Source organism: Rattus rattus, chromosome 15 (genome assembly GCF_011064425.1).
Source record: "Rattus rattus isolate New Zealand chromosome 15, Rrattus_CSIRO_v1, whole genome shotgun sequence".
NCBI classification, from domain to species: domain Eukaryota; kingdom Metazoa; phylum Chordata; class Mammalia; order Rodentia; family Muridae; genus Rattus; species Rattus rattus.
In genome coordinates, this window is record NC_046168.1 from 33,356,050 (window position 1) to 33,376,675 (window position 20,626).

At 40.2% G+C, this 20,626-nt stretch overlaps 1 protein-coding gene and 1 pseudogene across 2 annotated transcripts in view; one reads left to right on the top strand and one right to left on the bottom strand.

Moving 5' to 3' along the window:
* Positions 1-20,626, bottom strand: part of Mib1 (mindbomb E3 ubiquitin protein ligase 1) — a 112,289-nt gene that overhangs the window by 75,384 nt on the left and 16,279 nt on the right. For both annotated transcript variants that reach the window (XM_032886102.1, XM_032886103.1), the window contains exons 2-3: positions 3,382-3,553; positions 1,353-1,482 (exon numbers count right to left, since the gene is read on the bottom strand). In XM_032886102.1, coding sequence (XP_032741993.1) covers positions 1,353-1,482; positions 3,382-3,553 — 302 coding nt within the window. The remainder of the gene's footprint in view (positions 1-1,352; positions 1,483-3,381; positions 3,554-20,626) is intronic.
* LOC116884884 lies at positions 10,536-19,701 on the top strand (annotated as a pseudogene).

The window sequence follows — 20,626 nt, forward strand, 5'->3', positions numbered from 1 at the left end:
TTAAAGGCATGTGCTGCCATCACCCGGCTCATACATGTTTTATACAGTCTCTGGTATAGCTAATGCAGGGTGACTATGAATTCTATAGAGGATGTCCACATTCAGGGTACCTTGCTGATGAGTGGGGACTGGCAAGGAGTGATGTCTCTCAAATGTTAAGTGATTAATGTTAAGAGTTAAATGAGCCAGAAATCATCTTTAAATGAAGATACTGGTTTAGAAAGTCTGTCATGAATTGCATTTATTACTGCTCAGTTTTAATAACACCTCAGGTGACACCAATGTGGCTGTTCTGTACATCACATCACTCTCAAAAGAAGTCAGATTTCAATATTTTTCATTTATCTCTGTTAATTAAAAGATATACTTCCAGACAGTAAGAACTCATTTCTTAGCACCTTGAACATAATACATGCTAAATAAATTTCTTGAATTAAAAAAGGGAATAAGTTTATTTTCTTAATAAGCTATTCAGAAATATAGTAAACTATACTTGTCTGACTTTCATTTTGCTTTAATGCCCTATTATTTAAAATGAACTCAGTGGTTGGCCGTGATAACTCATCTTTCTCTTGGAGGAAAGCAGTACTCACAGCTGAACCTCGGGCTTTCTTTGCCTCTACTAACTCATTTGTCCTATTCCCCAAGTAAGCTTGTCAAAAGACAGTCATGGATCTGAGAGTGACTGACATGTATATTTCCAAATGCTACCCAACATCCAATATAACACAGAAGAGCATGGACAATAATGTTTGCTGACTAAATAAATCCATTAGTTATCAGCTAAAAGAACATGAAATCCAAAATAGATATAAGCAACATATCCAAAAACTAGCCCTAGACCACCTCCTTCTTATGCACAGGGCTTCAGTTTGAGCCTCAGAACCCCTCCCCGCCCCCCAAAAAAGTAGCTTTCTCAGTAACCGGCCTTTAAAAGAATAGAATATAAGCACGTGGATATATAATGTTTATACTTTTCAACGGCTCTGTGCATCAAATCCAGGACCATCTTAAGGCTCTCTCATTGAGCTACACCTTCAGTCCCTCGGCTAAAATTTTCCTAACAGGAAAATCAAGAACATGGCCCCAAAATGGAGTCTTCAGAAAGGCACATCTGAGCAACAGCAACATGAAATAAACCCACCTAACAGCCTTCTCAAAGAACAACAGCATTTGCAAGTAAGCAGGAACACTGCTTTCTTCCAAAAGGAAAAAAAAAATGAAGATTTTTAAAACTTGTTCCTGGCATGAAAATAAATGGGCACAGACACGTATTTACAGCAGCAATGGAAATGGAAATCTCCTCAACACATGATACTCAGCACGGAGGGTGAACCTTTGAAAGTGCACACCTTTCCTCTACGCCCATTGCCTCCATCTTGATCTTCCCACTGCCAGTCCACTCCTCGCACCACTCTGGCACCAGCAAAGATTCCTCTGGCTGTGATCTTCTTAGATTTTCTACGAGACTCTAACAGAACCCTAAAAATAAAAGTTTTGTTTTCACAATCTTATAAAACTAAGTAATAGGAATCTATACATAAAAGCATTCACATGGGTTTAAGTGTTAGTGCCTTAAAAGAGAGACAACATTACACTGCCCATTTTACAAAGGAGGAACTCGAGTGTAACAAAAAGATATTGCTCAGTTTCACAAGAGTTTACAGAACCATGGAATCCATCTAGGCACGTCAGGCTTTGACTTTAAGTGTCCTTGGTAAGGGCCTATTGCAGACAGCATCTCCGGTTGAGTGGCAAACCACACTTGCGTGCTCTGACTAGGAAGAATAGTTAGTGGCAGCACTTTGGTCTCCTCTAGAGCATGATCTATCTACAAAGAATAGTAGATCCTCTCCTCCTGCCAAATGCTGTAAAGAACCCAAAATTGGGTTCAGAGTGGGTTGGGGGGCTTTAAGAACCTGTGAAAGGTGAGCAATGACGTGAACACTCCGAGTACTGCATGAATGTCAGAAAATTTACTCTGAGGCACAGGCCTGACTACACTACACTGTCTCCAGAGTATTCCACACCTATGAGCATTACGAACATGAGAGAGATTTCACTTAATTATCCGAGTCAGCTGCTTTCTCCAAGGCCACCTGACCCTTTCTTGTCTATGTGATTTTTACTCAGAGATTTAAGACTTTAGTATGTTGAATGTTACCTTATTGTTATATCCATTAAAAAAAAAAACCTATTGTTCCTTAATTTTAATTGTAAGCAAAAATAACTGTTTGCAAAGTACTCAGTTTGAGTGGCCAGACCATAATTTGCAATGAGACAGTGTGACTCAGAACTCCTACCCTACTACTCCTAGCTGTGGCTCTCTAGCTGGCTGTATTTAAGTGCAGTATCCTGTCTACTAAGGAAAGACTCCACGACCTAAAACTCCAGACCCATTATCCCATTATGCCCTTTCCATTGCTCCTAAAAACTAAAACATTATCCTACCATAATCATTCATGATCCTTCATTCCTCTTAAATTATAACCTCCTTAAGAAAACCACCCTCAAGTCACAAATGCAGTAGCTACCATATGGTCTCTCTCTGGGTACACTCATGTATATATGCATCTGTGTGTGCAGGTGTGTGTGCACGTGTGGAGGCCAGAGGCCAAAGTTGGTTGTCTTTCTCAACCACCTTTCCGAAACCTTATTTTTTGGAGGTCTTTCCCAAATCTGGAGTTCGGAGTTCTGCTAGATGGGCTGCCAGAGTTCCGAGGACCATCCTGTGTCTGCCTCCCCAGTGCTGGGATTATGGAAATGTGCCACTGTGCCCAGCTTCTCGTGGGTGCTGGGGATTCAAACACAGGTCCCCATGCTTGTGTAGCAAGCACTTCAACTGAGCCATGTCTCCAGTCCCTATCCTTAGTAAATACCTGTTGACTCAAGCAGCAGGCCACACTGTTTACTGGGTAGAAATTCATAAAACAAAGAGTGTAACAAGAAAACATTACTCAGTTTTGGGCTGCCCATGCATTTCCAACTGATCAGCAATGCCAAGTCTCCATGCTAGAGAAAAAAATAACTAAAATTATCTATAAAGAAAGAATAATAGTCGGAGGTCAGCATGGTCTACATACGTATTGAGTTCAAGGCCAGCCAGAACTACTCAGTGAGACCATGTCTAGGATGGAAAGGAAAGCGAAGGGAAAAGGAAGGGGAGGAAACAGGAAAGGGGAAGGAAAGGAAGGCAGGCAGGCACATACAGTAAAATTCTACCTTCACGGAGTTTCACAAATCATCAAACCAGATCTATGTCTAGCCTGCTATTCATTTCCCCAACACTAAATCTAAAAGTGTCAAAAGGTACTTCCTAATCTACATTTAAAGCTGACAAGATGAAACAAAAAGTCCTGAAGGAAAACCTCTTTCCCTTACCGTTCACTTCCTGGTGTGGTGATCCTATAGAAGCGATGCCTTAAGTGGTGTTTATCTCCATGATAACAAACAGTGCACAGATCATAATTGGTGCACTCTGCACATTTCCATCGAATGCCAATGATTGGTTGTTGGCGGCAGGTGTCACACATAGTTCCATCATGCTTGATGCCTATGGAAACAACCACATGCTTAAGTCACTCTCAACACTTATTTGTGCACTGCTGTGTTGGGGAAAACACAACAGCATATTATAGGTTATTTTAACAAAGGGCAGGAAAAAACAAGACATCTAGTTTTGAGGTGACAGATCTAAAATACTTTGATCAATATAAATCATAACTAAACATGTTTCTTACTCTTATTTTATTAGTAAGACACAAACCAATAGTGTTACAGGATACTTGATTATTGTACATAGAAAACCTAATTGTTAGCAAAATATAAAAGATTAAATACATATTGCATTTGTCAGATATTGCAGTCAGGTGTGTCCCGAAGAGATACACCATTTGGGTGAGCCTCTGCAAGGCTCCATAGGCAGTGCTAAAAAATGGAAAGATCCTACCTAGTTTAAGACAAATTGCTTGAGAGAAGTGTGGACACAATGCAAGCTGGCTGGCTGGCTAGACCAGCCTATATCACTTGAGCTCTGGATTCACTTCAGAGATTCTGACCCAACAAATGGAGAACACACCAATGTCAATATTGGGCCTCCATATCCACATGTATATGCCTACATACCTGCAAACATGCATGATATAAACATGGACATATTTGTGAAGAAAATAACCCCTCAGGATTTTTTAGAGAACTGCAACATACTATTCATGTAAATATTCCAAAAGAAATGAACTTTTACTTAAGTACTTAGCAGTAAGTGTTTCCCCCATAAACATTAAAGTTTAGAAAATTGTTAGCTATGGGTGGATATGGTGGCATACACTATAATCCTAGCACTTAGGAAATGGAGGAAAGGGATAAGGAATCCAATGCCAACCTGAATCCTGAATAACTGATCAGCAACTTCCAACCACCCTGAGCTACATGAGGAGTCAGCCAGATACCTCAGCAACTAAGAATGCTTGCCACCAAGCTTGACAACCAGAGTCCCATCTTTAAGACCCATATAATGCACTCACTGATAAGTGGATATTAGCCCAAAAGTTCGAATCACCCAAGATACAATCCACAGACCACATGAAGCTCAAGAAGGATGACCAAAGTGAGAATGCTTCAGTCCTTCTTAAAAGGGGGAACAAAAATATTCATAGGAGGGGATACGGAGGCAAAGTTTGGAGCAGAGATTGAAGGAACAGCCACTCAGAGTCTGCCCAACATGTGGCCCATATACACACAGCCACCAAAACTAGACAATATTGATGAAGCCAAGAAGTGCATGCGGACAGGAGCCTGATATAGCTGTCTCCTGAGAGGCTCAGTCAGAGCACGGCAAATACAGAAGTGAATGCTAGCAGCAAACCATTGAACTGAGAACAGGGTCCTAGGTCGGAGGAGTTAGAGAAAGGATTGAAGGAGCTGAAGGGGCTTGCAACCCCATAAGAACAACAATACCAACCAACCAGAGCTCTCAGGGACTAAACCACTACCCAAAGACTATACATGGACTAACCCATGGCTCCAGCTGCATACGTAGCAGAGGATGGCCTTGTTGGGTACCAATGGGAGGAGAAGCCCTTGGTCCTGCCAAGGCTGGAACCCCAGTGTAAGGGAATGTGGGGAGGGGGGATGGATGGGGAAGTGAACACCCTTATAGATGAGAGGAAGGGGAAGGGGATAGGGGGCTTATGGACAGGAAAGTGGTTAATAGAATAACATTTGAAATGTAAATAAAAATATCCAATTAAAAAAAGATTAAATTAAAAAAAGAGAGACAACAAAAAAGGGAACTAACCATTATAGGTGCTAGGACAGAAGATAAAATACTGACTGAGTTTATCTATACAAATCTTCACGAATAACTTTATTATGGTTTTTAACTCTCAATGAACCTGTGGAGCTGTTACAGGTGATGAATGTTTAGCCAGATAATTACTTCTAATAGATATGCATGTAAACATTCATTGCTATGAACTTCTTATTCAATTCATGGTTTGAATGTGTGTAAACATGTGAACTTTTTACCATGTGATCATGTATTCTGAAAGCTGTGTAAGTGCTGAGGACTAAGAGAAGAGACAGAACTGAGCAAAGGAGAACTTTCTGGACAGAATATTTCTAAGAACAGAAGAATTTTCCTTTATCTCTCTTTTTCATTCTTTCTGTTTTTTCCCTTTTTTTTCTTAGGTTTCATAGAAAACTTTTTACAACTTAGTAATAAAAGCTAAAATCACTTTCAAAGTGTCCCTTTTTCTTCCTGTGACTTCTACTAACAGGCTGAAAAGCTAGAGCAGAGCAGTTCCTGCCGAAATAGAACAAAGGCCACATTACTTAATCCTCCGCTGTTAGGCCACAGGTGTCAATCACCTAAGCCAGCAGCTTTTTCCCCTCTGAAAGAGCAAGAAAGTTTTTAAAGGACTTTTTAGAAGTTATCATCAGCATTTCCGTATAGTTAAAGAGCTAGAGCATCTCTCAGTTTTTAAAGCTGCACCCAGTCCTACTCTGTGCCCAGTCTCAACCCTCTCCAGGCTGGGAGGCTCCCAACAATGGTCAGTTTTGATTTTTCATAAACAAGGTTTAAATGAACATCCTGATAAATAAAGGACAGGATTACAAAACAAACAGACGACCAATATAATGAAAAGAAAAACACAATTCCCACAAGTTCTTTTCCGACCTTCACATATTCTCTATGGCACATGTGAACCTATACCACAAACTAAATATTAAAAAACAAAACAAAACGGAAAGATTAGCAACTGGTGCTAAGAGTGGGCTCAGAGGTGGAGAAGAACAAAGTGTGTTTCAGAGAAGTTAGCTCTGATTCCCAGCACCTATGTCAGGCAGCTCCCAGCCATCTGTGACTCCATCTCCAGGGGACCCATCATGCTTTCCTGGACTCTGTGGTGCATCTGCACACACATGAACACACAATTAAAAATGCTTTAAAAAAATATTAGCAATCAAATTTCCCTATTAAGTGAAAAATACTTGTTACCAACTTATAACCTCCCTCAGACTGCTCACATAAGAGTGAAACAGACACTAAAAGAAACTACAACAAATTATTGAAAGTACCTTTAAGGCAGAGGGGGCCAGTCCTCCTTTATTACCTTGCAACACTACTATCATTGTTCAATACATTGAACCACAATTTAAGTGGTTTGTGACTTATGACACCAGGGTCACCACTTTACAAGACATCCTAGCAGGTGAACTCACTGTTGACTTAGTCATGCTTACCTTTGTGTTATTTAGAAAGTTGTTATTATTCAAGTATTTGCATATGAGATATTTATACACATTTAAAAATTAAAGGCAAGCAGAGAAGAAGGTGGGACTTAGATGAACTAAGATCAGTCATGCTAAAGATTCCCAGTGGGTAACATGGAAATCTCTTATTCTGTATTTTGTCTAACCTAGGAAGCTTTCCATAATTAAAGAAAAGGAAGTCTTTTTTACTCTGAAAATTTTAGTCGTCTTTGGAGAAGGCACAATGTTCTTTAGTGGTGAGGCAGTATGCACTAAAACTCTAGGAATGTGCTGTGCAGGCAAGAACTACAGGACAAAAATAGTATTATTATTAAGTTCTAAAAGAACTAGTAACTACTGCTTGCTACTCCCTAATAAGAAAGAAACTGTAATATTTATTTTCTATAACCAGATAACCAGATTCCAAACATGAAACTGAATTCCAGTACAAGCTTGTAACTGTGCTTGTAGAGCTGGGGGGAAGATGGAAGGTGGAAGGAGAAAACACGTACTAACAGTGAACAGAAGTGGCTACTGGACAATCCAAGAGTGTGACATTCCTTTGTCAAATATGTCTTATGAATAACCCCTCCCTCAGTATCCTACTTCACAAATGTTTGACCAAAAGGAAGAAGACGACAGTGGACATCAATGTCTACTAACTTTCAGAATTATTTTTTAACACATGTGTATGTGTATATGTGTGTGTGCATGCACAGACAGGGCAGAAGAAAAGTTCAGTGTCATCCTCAGGAGTATCATCCACTTCCTTTGAGACAGCGTTTCTCACTGGCCTAGAACTCACCAATTAGGCTAGACTGACGAGCCAGTAAGCCTCAGGTTACTCCTGGGATTACAAGCACTCTGCCTGCCATTTTAACATGGCTTCCAGATAGAATTCAGCACTCAAGCCTTACTGACTGTGGTGGTTTGAACGAGCCTACAGGCTCATAGGGAATAGCATTATTTGAAAGGTTCTGGACATGTGGCCTGTTGGAAGAAAAGTGTCATTAGTCACAATGGCTCACTCTCTCTGCTGCCAGCTGATCCAGATCCAGGCAGAACTCAGCTCCTTGTCCAGCACCACATCTGTCTGGACGCTGCCAGGCTTCCCACCATGACAAACTGCACTGAACCAGTGCGATTAAATGTTGTCCTTTGTAAAAGTGCCATGCTGTCATGTGTCTCTAGAGCAAGAGAAACCCTAAGGCACTGACTGAGGTAATGCCTCCCCTCTGTATTTTTCCCTCCTAGTGGAAGCAGGAAGGGGTTCAAATATCACTCTTTCTATAATGCCAAAAGGAGACCTTATCTCAGAGAAAAGGAAAAGAAGAAGAAGAGGAGGAAGAAAAGGAAGAGGAGGAAGAGGAGGAAGGGGAGGGAGGGAGGGAGAGAATATGAATATGGAGGGGAAGAAAGGGGAGAGGGAAATGGGGGAACTATCAACCAAAACCAGTAATAATTTTCTGGTTAGGGCTGAGGCTATACCAAGTAGCAGAGCATATAAGATCTATGTAGTCAACTGTCAGCATCAAAACAAATCAGGAGTAAGAGAAGAGCGCCACAGGAATGACAGACTCATAAGACTCTCAAAGAAAGGACATCACAGAAGGGCAAGCAGGAGAGACTTCATACTTCAACAGGACCATAAACAGAATCAGAACTTGACGATAAATTGCAGAGTTAGACTGGGAACTAACAAGTTCAGCCATGACTTCTGACCTGTATATTTGTAGTGTTACATTAAATGATAAAAACACAAGACCCTAATTCTATAATGTATTAGTTACACAGAATAGTCTAGACTATGTGAGATCTGAACTATACTAGTATCACCTAAAAACTGAGAAAACACTTCCGTTCAAATGGAGGCTAAAGCAATGCAGAGGTAAACACACTACTTAAGGCCCTTAATATGTATTCATTAAATCTGCTAGGTCTTCTACATGAACTTAGTGATCAAAATTACATATGCTACTAGTCAAATCCTACAGTCTTTAAACATAAGTGGTAGAATTTTTAAAGCCCAGTTCTTTAAAGGATACCTGATACTTAAAATCCCTAATTCCTCAGAGAATACTGGATCATTTATGTGTGAATTAAGCCCACTTTACCAAGTACTTCATCTTCTCAGTAGCCCCTATTGCTACTGCATCTCAAGACTTTCCCCAAAGTCTGTTCTGGTGATACAGATCTTTCTAGTGCCTTTCAGCTGTCCTCACTGTAGAACAGCCAGAGATAACAGCTTTCCAGGTTATTAGACAGCCCACCCACCCCTTCCCAGCAGCTAATCACAACACATGTATACCATGGCAAAATAAGTCTTGACTATATCAATCCTGAAAGTTATCATCAGCCACAGATCCCAAAGAAATCATACTCCCATCTAAGTGGGTGTAAACTCAAATTTAAAGTCACAGGAGCACAGCTACACAACTTAAATCCATCAGTATACACAGTATCGCAATGCTACAGTCACTGAGTTTACAACAAAGGGTCGAATGGCACTGTCATCTACTCCTCCCATGAGGACCATACAGCAAAGGCTTTTCCTTTATCATGGAATGATTCAGGGGGAGAAAAGTGCACAAATAATCCTCAAACCATACAAAATATTTGTAATCACCCCTTAGATTAGGAAGAATACATTATACTATACTATATACTATACTATATTTTAAGTCACCATATAGTCAAGGGCATCTGATGTTAATTTATAACAATTCTGTAATTACTTCTGTTGTCATTATTATCAAAAGTTTACAAAGTGAAAACATATTCACTCAAGTTTTATTAGTAAATTCTCAAGTTCATCAATGGATAAATAATGGTCATAATTATCTGGTACAAGACAATAAAAATGATAATTCAGTTTTCCTAAAATAGAAAATTTTCAAGAACTGCCAAAAATCACAGCATATGATTTTAAAAAAAATGCATGGTTTAGAAGTGCTTGCACTGCCTGAGGACATCACTGAGTCTATGGGCCTCACTTAGTGGAAAGAGAGAACCACCCCCATAAGTTGTCCTTTGGCTGCCACACACAAACACACACACACACACACACACACACACACACACACACACACACACACACTTTACAAAGAAAGAAAAACTCACATATTGCAATACTTCAATCAGTGCACTGTTACAAATAGACACTGTACTAGTTACATTACTACGGAGCTGCAGCAAAGTGTTTTTTAAAAAAGGTAATGCGACAACCTGCACTTCAAAAAAATGGCCACATTTGTCCAGATCCCATCCTACCTGCTCTTAGTAGCAGGCACTGACATTCCACTATGAACACTGTGTCACTTGTAATGTGAGATCACGAAAGCCTATGCAGAGGTCAGCTGCCCCTCCCTGACACGCCATGCTGGTTGCTCTCACTGACAGGAGTGCCGGAACTGAGCCTGAAGCTCAACCTTGGCTGCAGTGCATGGTGGAAAAAGCTTTAGAGAAATACCTAAGGATCCTGAACTGCAACCAGATGCCCAGCTAAAGCTTCAAACCATGAACACAAGACATTTCTTGTGCCACCTCCTAGTTTCTGACCTACTGGAGCCAGCACATAAATCACTCTTATATGGTTTCAGAATAATCTTGTTAGGTAATCATGGCAACTGTAACAAAGAAAGTTAAAAATATTTTGTATCTATTATAGTTCTCCTACAATACAATGTATCAAGAAAAAAGAGTTAATAGAGACAGTGCCCCACAAGTAAGAGCCAGTCAGGCACTGGGCGACTCTGTGTCTGGCGGAGGAAAATCAACTAAACATGGGCAAAGGAGATCCTAAGAAGCCGACAGGCAAAATGTCCTCATATGCATTCTTTGTGCAAACCTACCCGGAGGAGCACAAGAAAAAGCACCTGGATGCTTCCGTCAACTTCTCAGAGTTCTCCAAGAAGTTCTCGGAGAGGTGGAAGACCATGTCTGCTGAAGAAAAGGGGGAAATTTGAAGATATGGCAAAGGCTGAAAAGGCTAGTTATAAAACAGAAATGAAAACCTACATCACTCCAAAGGGAAGACCAAAAAGAAGTTCAAGGACCCCAATGCACCCAAGAGGCCTCCTTCAGCCTTCTTCTTGTTCTGTTCTGAGTACCGCCCAAAAATCAAAGGCAAGCATCCTGGCTTATCCATAGGTGATGTTAAAAAGAAACTAGGAGCTAGCTGGTGCCCGACCTCGCTGATCCCGTCCCATAGCTCCATGCTCCCAAACCCCGAGGGACAGAGAGGTCATCACCCAGATGTGTGGACAATCCTGAGACTACAGGGCAGAAGAGAAGTGGCGGTCTCTTCTGCCCACCTTTGACCACATCCCTGGCCCAAGAGGAAACTGTATAGGGCCTCTGGGAGCAGGAAGATAGGGGCAATCAAGCTGCAGGAACCCTGCGGTCCAGACTGCGCCTGGATCTGAACAGACCCGGTCGAACAGCTCCCTGTACCCAAATCACTTGGGAGGGAGAGCAAGACCTTCAGAGGGTCAGACACACCTGGGAAAACAGAGGATACTACTCTCTGCCCATATTTCTGACTCTAGAGGAAAACACCTAGCGGCATCAGGGCTCCCTTGTGCACAGGGACCCAGAAGTAGGGGCAGGCCCTTCTGGTTGCTGCCCTCAAGGAGAGCTAAAACCTAGCCCTGAGGAGTGACTTCAGGCCCAAGGCCAGAGGTAAGACCAACTTTTCTGCTCCAAGTGACCTGCCTGATGGACTCAGGACACACGCCTACAGGAAGAGCTGAAAGCAAATGGACAGGAAGGCCTACACACCTGAAAGCAGAACACTCTGTCCCCATAACTGGCTGAAAGAGAACAGGAAAACAGGTCTACAGCACTCCTGACACACAAGTCTATAGGACGGTCAAGCCACTGTCAGAAATAGCAGAACCTGAGACAACGTGATGGTGCGAGGCAAGCGCAGGAACCCAAGTAACAGAAACCAAGAATACATGGCATCATCAGAGCCCAATTCTCCCATCAAAGCAAACACTGAATATCCAAACACATCAGAGAAGCTTGATATAGATTTTAATTCACATTTCATCATGATGATGGAGGACTTTAAGAAAGACATAGAGAAATGCAGGAAAACACAAGCAAACAAGTAGAAGCCCTTAGAGAAGAAACACAAAAATTCCTGAAAGAATTACAGGAAAACACAATCAAACAGGTGAAGGAATTGAAAATGGAAATAGAAGCAAAAAAGAAAGCACAAAGGGAGACAACCCTGGATACAGAAAAACCAAAGGAAGAGGTAAGGAGCTGTAGAAACAAGCATCACCAACAAAAGAGATAGAAGAGAACATCTCAGGAGTAGAAGATTCCATAGAAATCATCCACACAACTGTCAAAGATAATGTAAAACGGAAAAAGCTACTGGCCCAAAATCCAGGACACAAAGAGAAGATCAAAACTAAGGATAATAGGTATAGAAGAGAGTGAAGACTCCCAGCTCAAAGGACCAGTAAATATCTTCCACAAAATCATAGAAGAAAACTTCCCTAACCTAAAGAAAGAGATGCCCATAAGCATACAAGACGCCTACAGAACTCCAAATAGATTGGACCAGAAAAGAAACTCCTCCTGTAACATAATAGTCAAAACACCAAATACACAAAACAAAGAAAGAATACTAAAAGCAGTAACGGAAAAAGGTCAACTAACATATGAAGGCAGACCTATGAGAATTACACCAGACTTCTCACCAGAAACTATGAAAGCCAGAAGATCCTGGACAGATGTCATACAGACCCTAAGAGAACACAAATGCCAGCCCAGGTCACTGTAACCAACAAAACTCTCAATTAACATAGATGGAGAAACCAAGATATTCCATGAGAAAATCAAATTTACACAATATCTTTCTACAAATCCAGCCCTACGAAGGATAATAAATGGTAAAGCCCAACTTAAGGAGGCAAGCTACACCCTAGAAAAAAGCAAGAAACTAATCGTTTTGCAACAAAACAAAGAGAAGAAAAGCACACAAACATAATCCCACCTCCAAATACGAAGATAACAGGAAGCAACAATCACTATTCCTTACCATCTCTCAACAACAATGGACTCAATTACCAAATAAAAAGAAACGGATTAACCAACTGGATAGGTAATGAGGACCCAGCATCTTTTTTTTTTTCCGGAGCTGGGGACCGAACCCAGGGCCTTGCGCTTGCTAGGCAAGCGTTCTACCACTGAGCCAAATCCCCAACCCCGAGGACCCAGCATTTTGCTGCCTATAAGAAACACACCTCAGAGACAAAGACAGACACTACCTCAGAGTAAAGGGCTGGAAAACAACTTTCCAAGCAAATGGTCTGAAGAAGCAAGCTGGAGTGGCCATTCTAATATTGAATAAAATCGATTTTCAACCAAAAGTCATCAAAAAAGATAAGGAAGGACACGAACTCTCCATCCTAAATATCTATGCTCCAAAGAAAGGGGCACGAACATATATAAAAGAAGCCGTACTAAAGCTCAAAGCACACATTGACATCACACAATAATAGTAGGAGATTTCAATACCCCACTCTCATCAATGAACAGATCATGGAAACAGAAATTAAACAGAGACATAGACAGACTAATAGAAGTCATGAACCAAATGGACTTAAGAGATATTTATAGAACATTCTATCCTAAATCAAAAGGATATACCCTCTTCTCACCACCACATGGTACTTTCTCCAAAACTGACCATTTAATCAGGCACAAAACAGGCCTCAACATATACAGAAACATAGAAATAATCCCATGCGTCCTATCAGACCACCATGGGCTAAAGACGCTCTTCAATAACAATAAGGAAAGAATGCCCACATATACATGGAAGTTGAACAATGCTCTACTCAATGATAACCTGGTCAAGGAAGAAATAAAGAAAGAAATTAAAGACTTTTTAGAATTTAATGAAAATGAAGGTACAACATACCCAAACCTATGGGACACAATGAAAGCTGTGCTAAGAGGAAAACTCATAGCTCTGAGTGCCTGCTAAAGAAACAGGAAAGAGCATATATCAGCAGCTTGACAGCACACCTAAAAGCTCTAGAACAAAAAGAAGCAAATACACCGAGGAAGAGTACAAGGCAGAAAATCATCAAACTCAGACCTGAAATGAACCAAGTAGAAACAAAACGGACTATACAAAGAATCAACAGAACCAAAAGTTGGTTCTTTGAGAAAATCAACAAGATAGATAAACCCTTAGCCAGACTAACCAGAGAGAGAGAGTGTGTCCAAATTAACAAAATCAGAAATGAAAAGGGAGACATAACAACAGAATCAGAGGAAATTCAAAAAATCATCAGATCCTACTACAAAAGCCTATATTCGACAAAACTTGGAAATCTGGAAGAAATGGACAATTTCGTACACAGATGCCAGGTACCAAAGGTAAATCAGGAACAGATAAAACATTTAAACAACCCCATAACTCCTAAAGAAATAGAAGCAGTATTAAAATCTCCCAACCAAAACAGCCCAGGTCCAGATGGGTTCAGTGCAGAATTCTATCAGACCTTCATAGAAGACCTCATACCAATACTATCCAAACTATTCCACAAAATTGAAACAGATGGAGCACTACCGAATTCCTTCTATGAAGCCACAATTACTTTTTACCTAAACCACACAAAGACCCAGCAAAGAAAGAGAACTTCAGACCAATTTCCCTTATGAACATCTACGCAAAAAAATACTCAATAAAATTCTTGCAAACCGAATCCAAGAGCACATCAAAACAATCGACCATCATGATCAAGTAGGCTTCATCCCAGGGATGCAGGGATGGTTTAATACATGGAAAACCATCAACGTAATCCACTATATAAACAAACTGAAGATAAAAACCACATGATCATTTCATTAGATGATGAGAAAGCATTTGACAAAATTCAACACCCCTTCATGATAAAAGTCCTGGAAAGAACAGAAATTCAAGGCCCATACCTAAACATAGTAAAAGCCATATACAGCAAACCAGTAGCTAACATTAAACTAAATGGAGAGAAACTTGAAGCAATCCCACTAAAATCAGGGACTAGACAAGGCTGCCCACTCTCTCCCTACTTATTCAATATAGTTCTCGAAGTCCTAGCCAGAGCAATCAGACAACAAAAGGAGATCAAAGGGATACAGATTGGAAAAGAAGAAGTCAAAATATCACTATTTGCAGATGATATGATAGTATATTTAAGTGATCCCAAAAGTTCCACCAGAGAACTACTAAACCTGATAAACACCTTCAGCAAAGTGGCTGGGTATAAAATTAACTCAAATAAATCAGTAGCCTTCCTCTACACAAAAGAGAAACAAGCTGAGAAAGAAATTAGGAAAATGACACCATTCATAATAGTCCCAAATAACCAAGCAAGTGAAAGATCTGTATGATAAGAACTTCAACCCTCTGAAGAAAGAAATTGAAGATCTTGGAAGATGGAAAGATCTCCCATGCTCATGGATTGGCAGGATTAATATAGTAAAAATGGCCATTTTACCAAAAGCGATCTACAGATTCAGTGCAATCCCCATCAAAATTCCAATCCAATTCTTCAGAGAGTTAGACAGAACAATTTGCAAATTCATCTGGAATAACAAAAAACCCAGGATAGCTAAAACTATCCTCAACAATAAAAGGACTTCAGGGGGAATCACTATCCCTGAACTCAAGCAGTATTACACAGCAATAGTGATAAAAACTGCATGGTATTGGCACAGAGACAGGCAGATAGACCAGTGGAATACTACTGAAGACCCAGAAACGAACCCACATACCTATGTTCACTTGATTTTTTAAAAAGGAGCCAAAACCATCCAATGGAAAAAAGATAGCATTTTCAGCAAATGGTGCTGGTTCAACTGGAGGTCAGCATGTAGAAGAATGCAGATTGATCCATGCTTATCACCCTGTACAAAGTTTAAGTCCAAGTGGATCAAGGACCTCTACATCAAACCAGATACACTCAAACTAATAGAAGAAAAAGTGGGAAAGAATCTCGAACACATGGGCACTGGAGAAAATTTCCTGAACAAAACACCAATTCTAAGATCAAGAATTGACAAATAGGATCTCATAAAACTACAAAGCTTCTGTAAGGCAAAGGACACTGTGGTTAGGACAAAACAGCAACCAACACATTGGGAAAAGATCTTTACCAATCCTACAACTGATAGAGGGCTTATATCCAAAATATACAAAGAATTCAAGAAGTTAGACTGCAGGGAGACAAATAATCCTATTAAAAAATGGGGTTCAGAGCTAAACAAAGAATTCACAGCTGAGGAATGTTGAATGGCTGAGAAACACTTAAAAAATTTTCAACATCTTTAGTCATAAGGGAAATGCAAATCAAAACAACCCTGAGATTCCACCTCACACCAGTGAGAATGGCTAAGATCAAAAACTCCAGCGACAGCAGATGCTGGCGAGGATGTGGAGAAAGAGGAACACTCCTCCATTGTTGGTGGGGTTACAGACTGGTACAACCATTCTGGAAATCAGTCTGGAGGTTCCTCAGAAAATTGGACATTGCACTACCTGAGGACACAGCTATACCTCTCTTGGGCATATACCCAAAAGATGCTCCAACAAATAACAAAGACACATGCTCCACTATGTTCATAGCAGCCTTATTTTTTTTTTGGTTCTTTTTGGAGCTGGGAACCAAACCCAGGGCTCCTTGCGCCCTAGGCAAGCGCCTACCACTGAGCTAAACCCCCAACCCCCAGCCTTATTTTTAATAGCCAGAAGCTGGAAGGAACCCAGATGCCCTTCAACAGAGGAATGGATACAGAAAATGTGGTACATCTACACAATGGAATATTACACAGCCATCAAAAACAATGACTTTATGAAATTCATAGGCAAATGGATGGAACTGGAAAATATCATCCTGAGTGAGGTAACCTAATCACAGAAAAACACACATGGTATACACTCATTGATAAGTGGATATTAACCCAAATGCTCGAATTTCCCTAGATGCATAGAATACATGGAACTCAAGAAGGATGACCAAAATGCGAATGCTTCACTCCTTCTTTTAAAGGGGAACAAGAATACCCTTGGGAGGGATTAGGGAGGCAAAGTTTTGAACAGAGGCTGAAGGAACGCCCATTCAGAGCCTGCCCCATATGTGGCCCATACATATACAGCCACCAAACTAGATAAGATGGATGAAGCAAAGAAGTGCAGGTTGACAGGGACCAGATGTAGATCTTTCCTGAGAGACACAGCCAGAATATGGCAAATACATAGGCGAATGCCAGCATCAAACCACTGAACTGAGAACAGGACCCCCATTGAAGGAATCAGAGAAAGAGCTTGAAAGGGCTTGAGACCCCATATGAACAACAATGCCAACCAACCAGAGCTTCCAGCGACCAAGCCATTACCCAAAAAGACTATACATGACTGACCCTGGCCCAACCTCATAGGTAGCAATGAATAGCCTAGTAAGGGCACCAGTGGAAGGGGGGAAGCCCTTGGTCCTGCTAACCGGACCCCAAGAACAGGGTTTTTGGGAGGAGGGCCATAATGGGGGGAGTTTTGGAGGAACACCCATAGAAGGGAGGAGGAGGGGTTAGGGGATGTTGGCCTGAAACCGAAAGGGAATAACATTTGAAATGTAAGTAAGAAATACCCAATTTAATAAAGATGAAAAAAAAAAGAAATACCCAATTTAATAAAGATGGGAAAAAAAAAAGAAAAGAAACTAGGAAAAACTAGCAGAGATGTGGAACAACACTGTCACGTATGACAAGCAGCCCTACGAGAAGAAGGCCACCAAGCTGAAGGAGAAGTAAAGGGATATTGCTGCCTGAAGAGCTAAAGGAAAATCTGATGCAGCAAAAAGGGGGTGTAGTCAAGGCTGAAACAGCAAGAAAAAGAAAGAAGAGGAAAACGATGGGGATAAGGAAGAGAATGAGGAAGAGGAGGAAGAGGAAGAAGATGAATAAGTTGTTTCTAGCGCAGTTTTCTTTTTCTTGTCTATAAAGCATTTAACCCCTCTATACACAACTCACTCCTTTTAAAGAAAAAATTGAAATGTAAGGCTGTGTAAGATTTGTTTTGAAACTGTCTAGTGTTTTTTTGTATAGTTAACACACTCCCCAATGTGTCTGTAGATGGCCCTGTCTTGGTAGTGTTTGGTACAGTCTGGAGGTTGTAAACTGGCATGGAAAGTAAAACAGGTTCTTGCTGGTGCACAGCACAAATTACTTATATATGGGGACAGTAGTTTGGGTTTTGGTTTTGTTTTTTTTTTCTTTTATTCTCTTTTGGTTTTATTTTTTGGTGTTTTTTCATCTTCAGTGGTCTCTGATGCAGCTTATAGGAAGATAACTGTTGTTCTGTTCAATGAATACCACTCTGTGATTGCAAAAAAAAAAAAGTGACCGCTTTGTTGATATTCGACTACTTTAAGTAAATACAATTTTTATTTAAAAAAAAATAAAGAGTTAAATATGATTTAAAAGGGGCAAAAGAAAATCATGAAAGTAGTAGTAAAGATTAGTAGAGAGCACTTGCCCATGACACTCCACAGGGTTGGATTCCCAGCAGCACAGGAACAAGAAAAATGAACAAAAGGTAACTGGCAGGGGTTGGGGATTTAGCTCAGTGGTAGAGCGCTTGCCTAGCAAGCACAAGGCCCTGGGTTCAGTCCCCAGCTCCTGAAAAAAAAAAAAAAAAAGCCACATGTGGACTGAACACACACACACACATTTGTGCACATGTATTGAAATTGGCTTCTCCAGCTTTTTCTATTGATGCTGAGAATCCAAACTCAGGTTCTCCTGTTTACATAGCAAAACACTTGACTCCCTGAGCCATCTCCCCAGTCCACACCTTCCATTATTTACATTTCTAAATTGCTTTAAACTTTTATTAGAAGCAAATTGCTGTTTATTTTCTAATTTGAGGGTAAAGAAAAACAATGAAGAGCAATTTTATTTCTGAAACTGGCATAGTTCAAAAGTAATATTCCAAAGTTGGGTGTGATACATACATCATAATCCCAGTACTCACCAGGCGGAGGTAGGAAGATTGCCGCAAGTTATGGACCAGCCAAGGCTACACTGTGAGACTCTTGTCTCAGAAGATCAAAAATAAAAATCCAAAGTAAAAATACTATTCCAGGCTTATCCAATGCTAATGAGAAAAAAAATACCCTAATATAACCTTCACTGAGGACATTTTCAAAATGTTTCAAATCATTTATATCTTTTAAAGACACGGATATACTCAACTATTGTATAAAGACAAAAACTTAACAGATGTAGAAAATATGGAACCACATGTATACAAACTATATTAACCCACAAAGGACATTTTATTCAGTTTTAAAACTCATAAAATGGGGGGAGGGGGGGCTAGGAGGATGTTGGCCTGGAAACCGGGAAAGGGAATAACATTTGAAATGTAAATAAGAAATACCTAATTTAATAAAGATGGGAAAAAACTCATAAAATGTTGCCATGGTAAAATATTTTACCTAGTTTGCAAATACCTACAATGAAACATTTTATTTTTAAAATTACATAATATACCCCCATAGGCAAACTAGAAAGAAAATTACCAAAACCTGTTAAGGAACTGCCCTTTGCAGCTTTCCAGAGAATCTACACTAAGTATGTGTTAATGTTAAGAGCACCTGGAAAACCAGGTCAGGTAAATGAAACTGTGAGATATTGGGTATCTCAAAATCTAAACTTCCCAACTAATTACATTAGTAAGTGGGCACACAGCTGCTGCTATTTTTAAGCCTTACATTGAGTTATGTCATACTTAAATGAAGACACTGCCATTCTCCCAGTACATTATCCATATCATATGCAGCAATCTGTCTCATTGTAGGAAAGCTGGCCAAAAATATCAGCATGCTGATACCAATAACAGCAGACATCCACAAAATGGCTGTTTCTGAACAGACAGAGTAGACCTCCAGGTAGTCTGCTATACCAAGAGTAAACTGCACTGACCCAGTCAATACCCACTACAGCTACTGTGCAGCTGCTGAAGCAGCTGAGCAAAGAGGATAGGAGAACTATCCTCACTCAACAGAAAAGCAGTTTGCAACTACTATCATAACTATATATATTTCATCCCTAAGTTAATTTTCTACAAAGTACAAAAATAACATTCATGAACTCATAAACTGCATACAGATTTTCTTTAAAGGAATTCATTTAAACACAATGACAACTGACATTGAAAAAGAAAAGAAGTAACCTTCTACAATTTACAATTCATGGTATGAAACAATACTTTAGGAAAACCACCAGTGCACACAAAAGCACATCTAAATCCTTTCTTGGTTCCCACAGTTCAAGCGCCAACAAAGCCACTGAACAGCTGTGAAACAGACTAGCACTGAGAATTTAAAAAAACAGAGTAAACAAAGCTGGGCACTGAGGGACTATAATGAGAACACAACGGACTTTAAAACAAAACCTGATGGCTAAATAAAACCTAAAGCAGAAGAAAGGGCACCAAACAAGGCCAATGCTTCACTTGATCTTTTAGGATGCTAAGATCCCCCAATTCATTCTCATCTAAAGAATGTTAGCTCCAGCAGAGTTATTTCTTGAGGTTTTCATTTCAACCCCCCACCCACCCTCACCCCACCCCACCCCCGTAATTCCCTAGCTAAACCCATTAGTGCTTTTTCTCCTTGCTGCTGCATGTTGTGGCATTACCCTTCGGAGTCAATGCTCTCTCCCCCCATGCTTTATGAAGACACCTGCCACCATTAAACCAACGGCCTGAGAAAAGCTTTGACTCATTCTACTAAAATTCAAATGACCATCTGTTCTCAGTTCAAAGTATCTCTCCTAAGTTCAACTACAAAGAATTTATATAGCT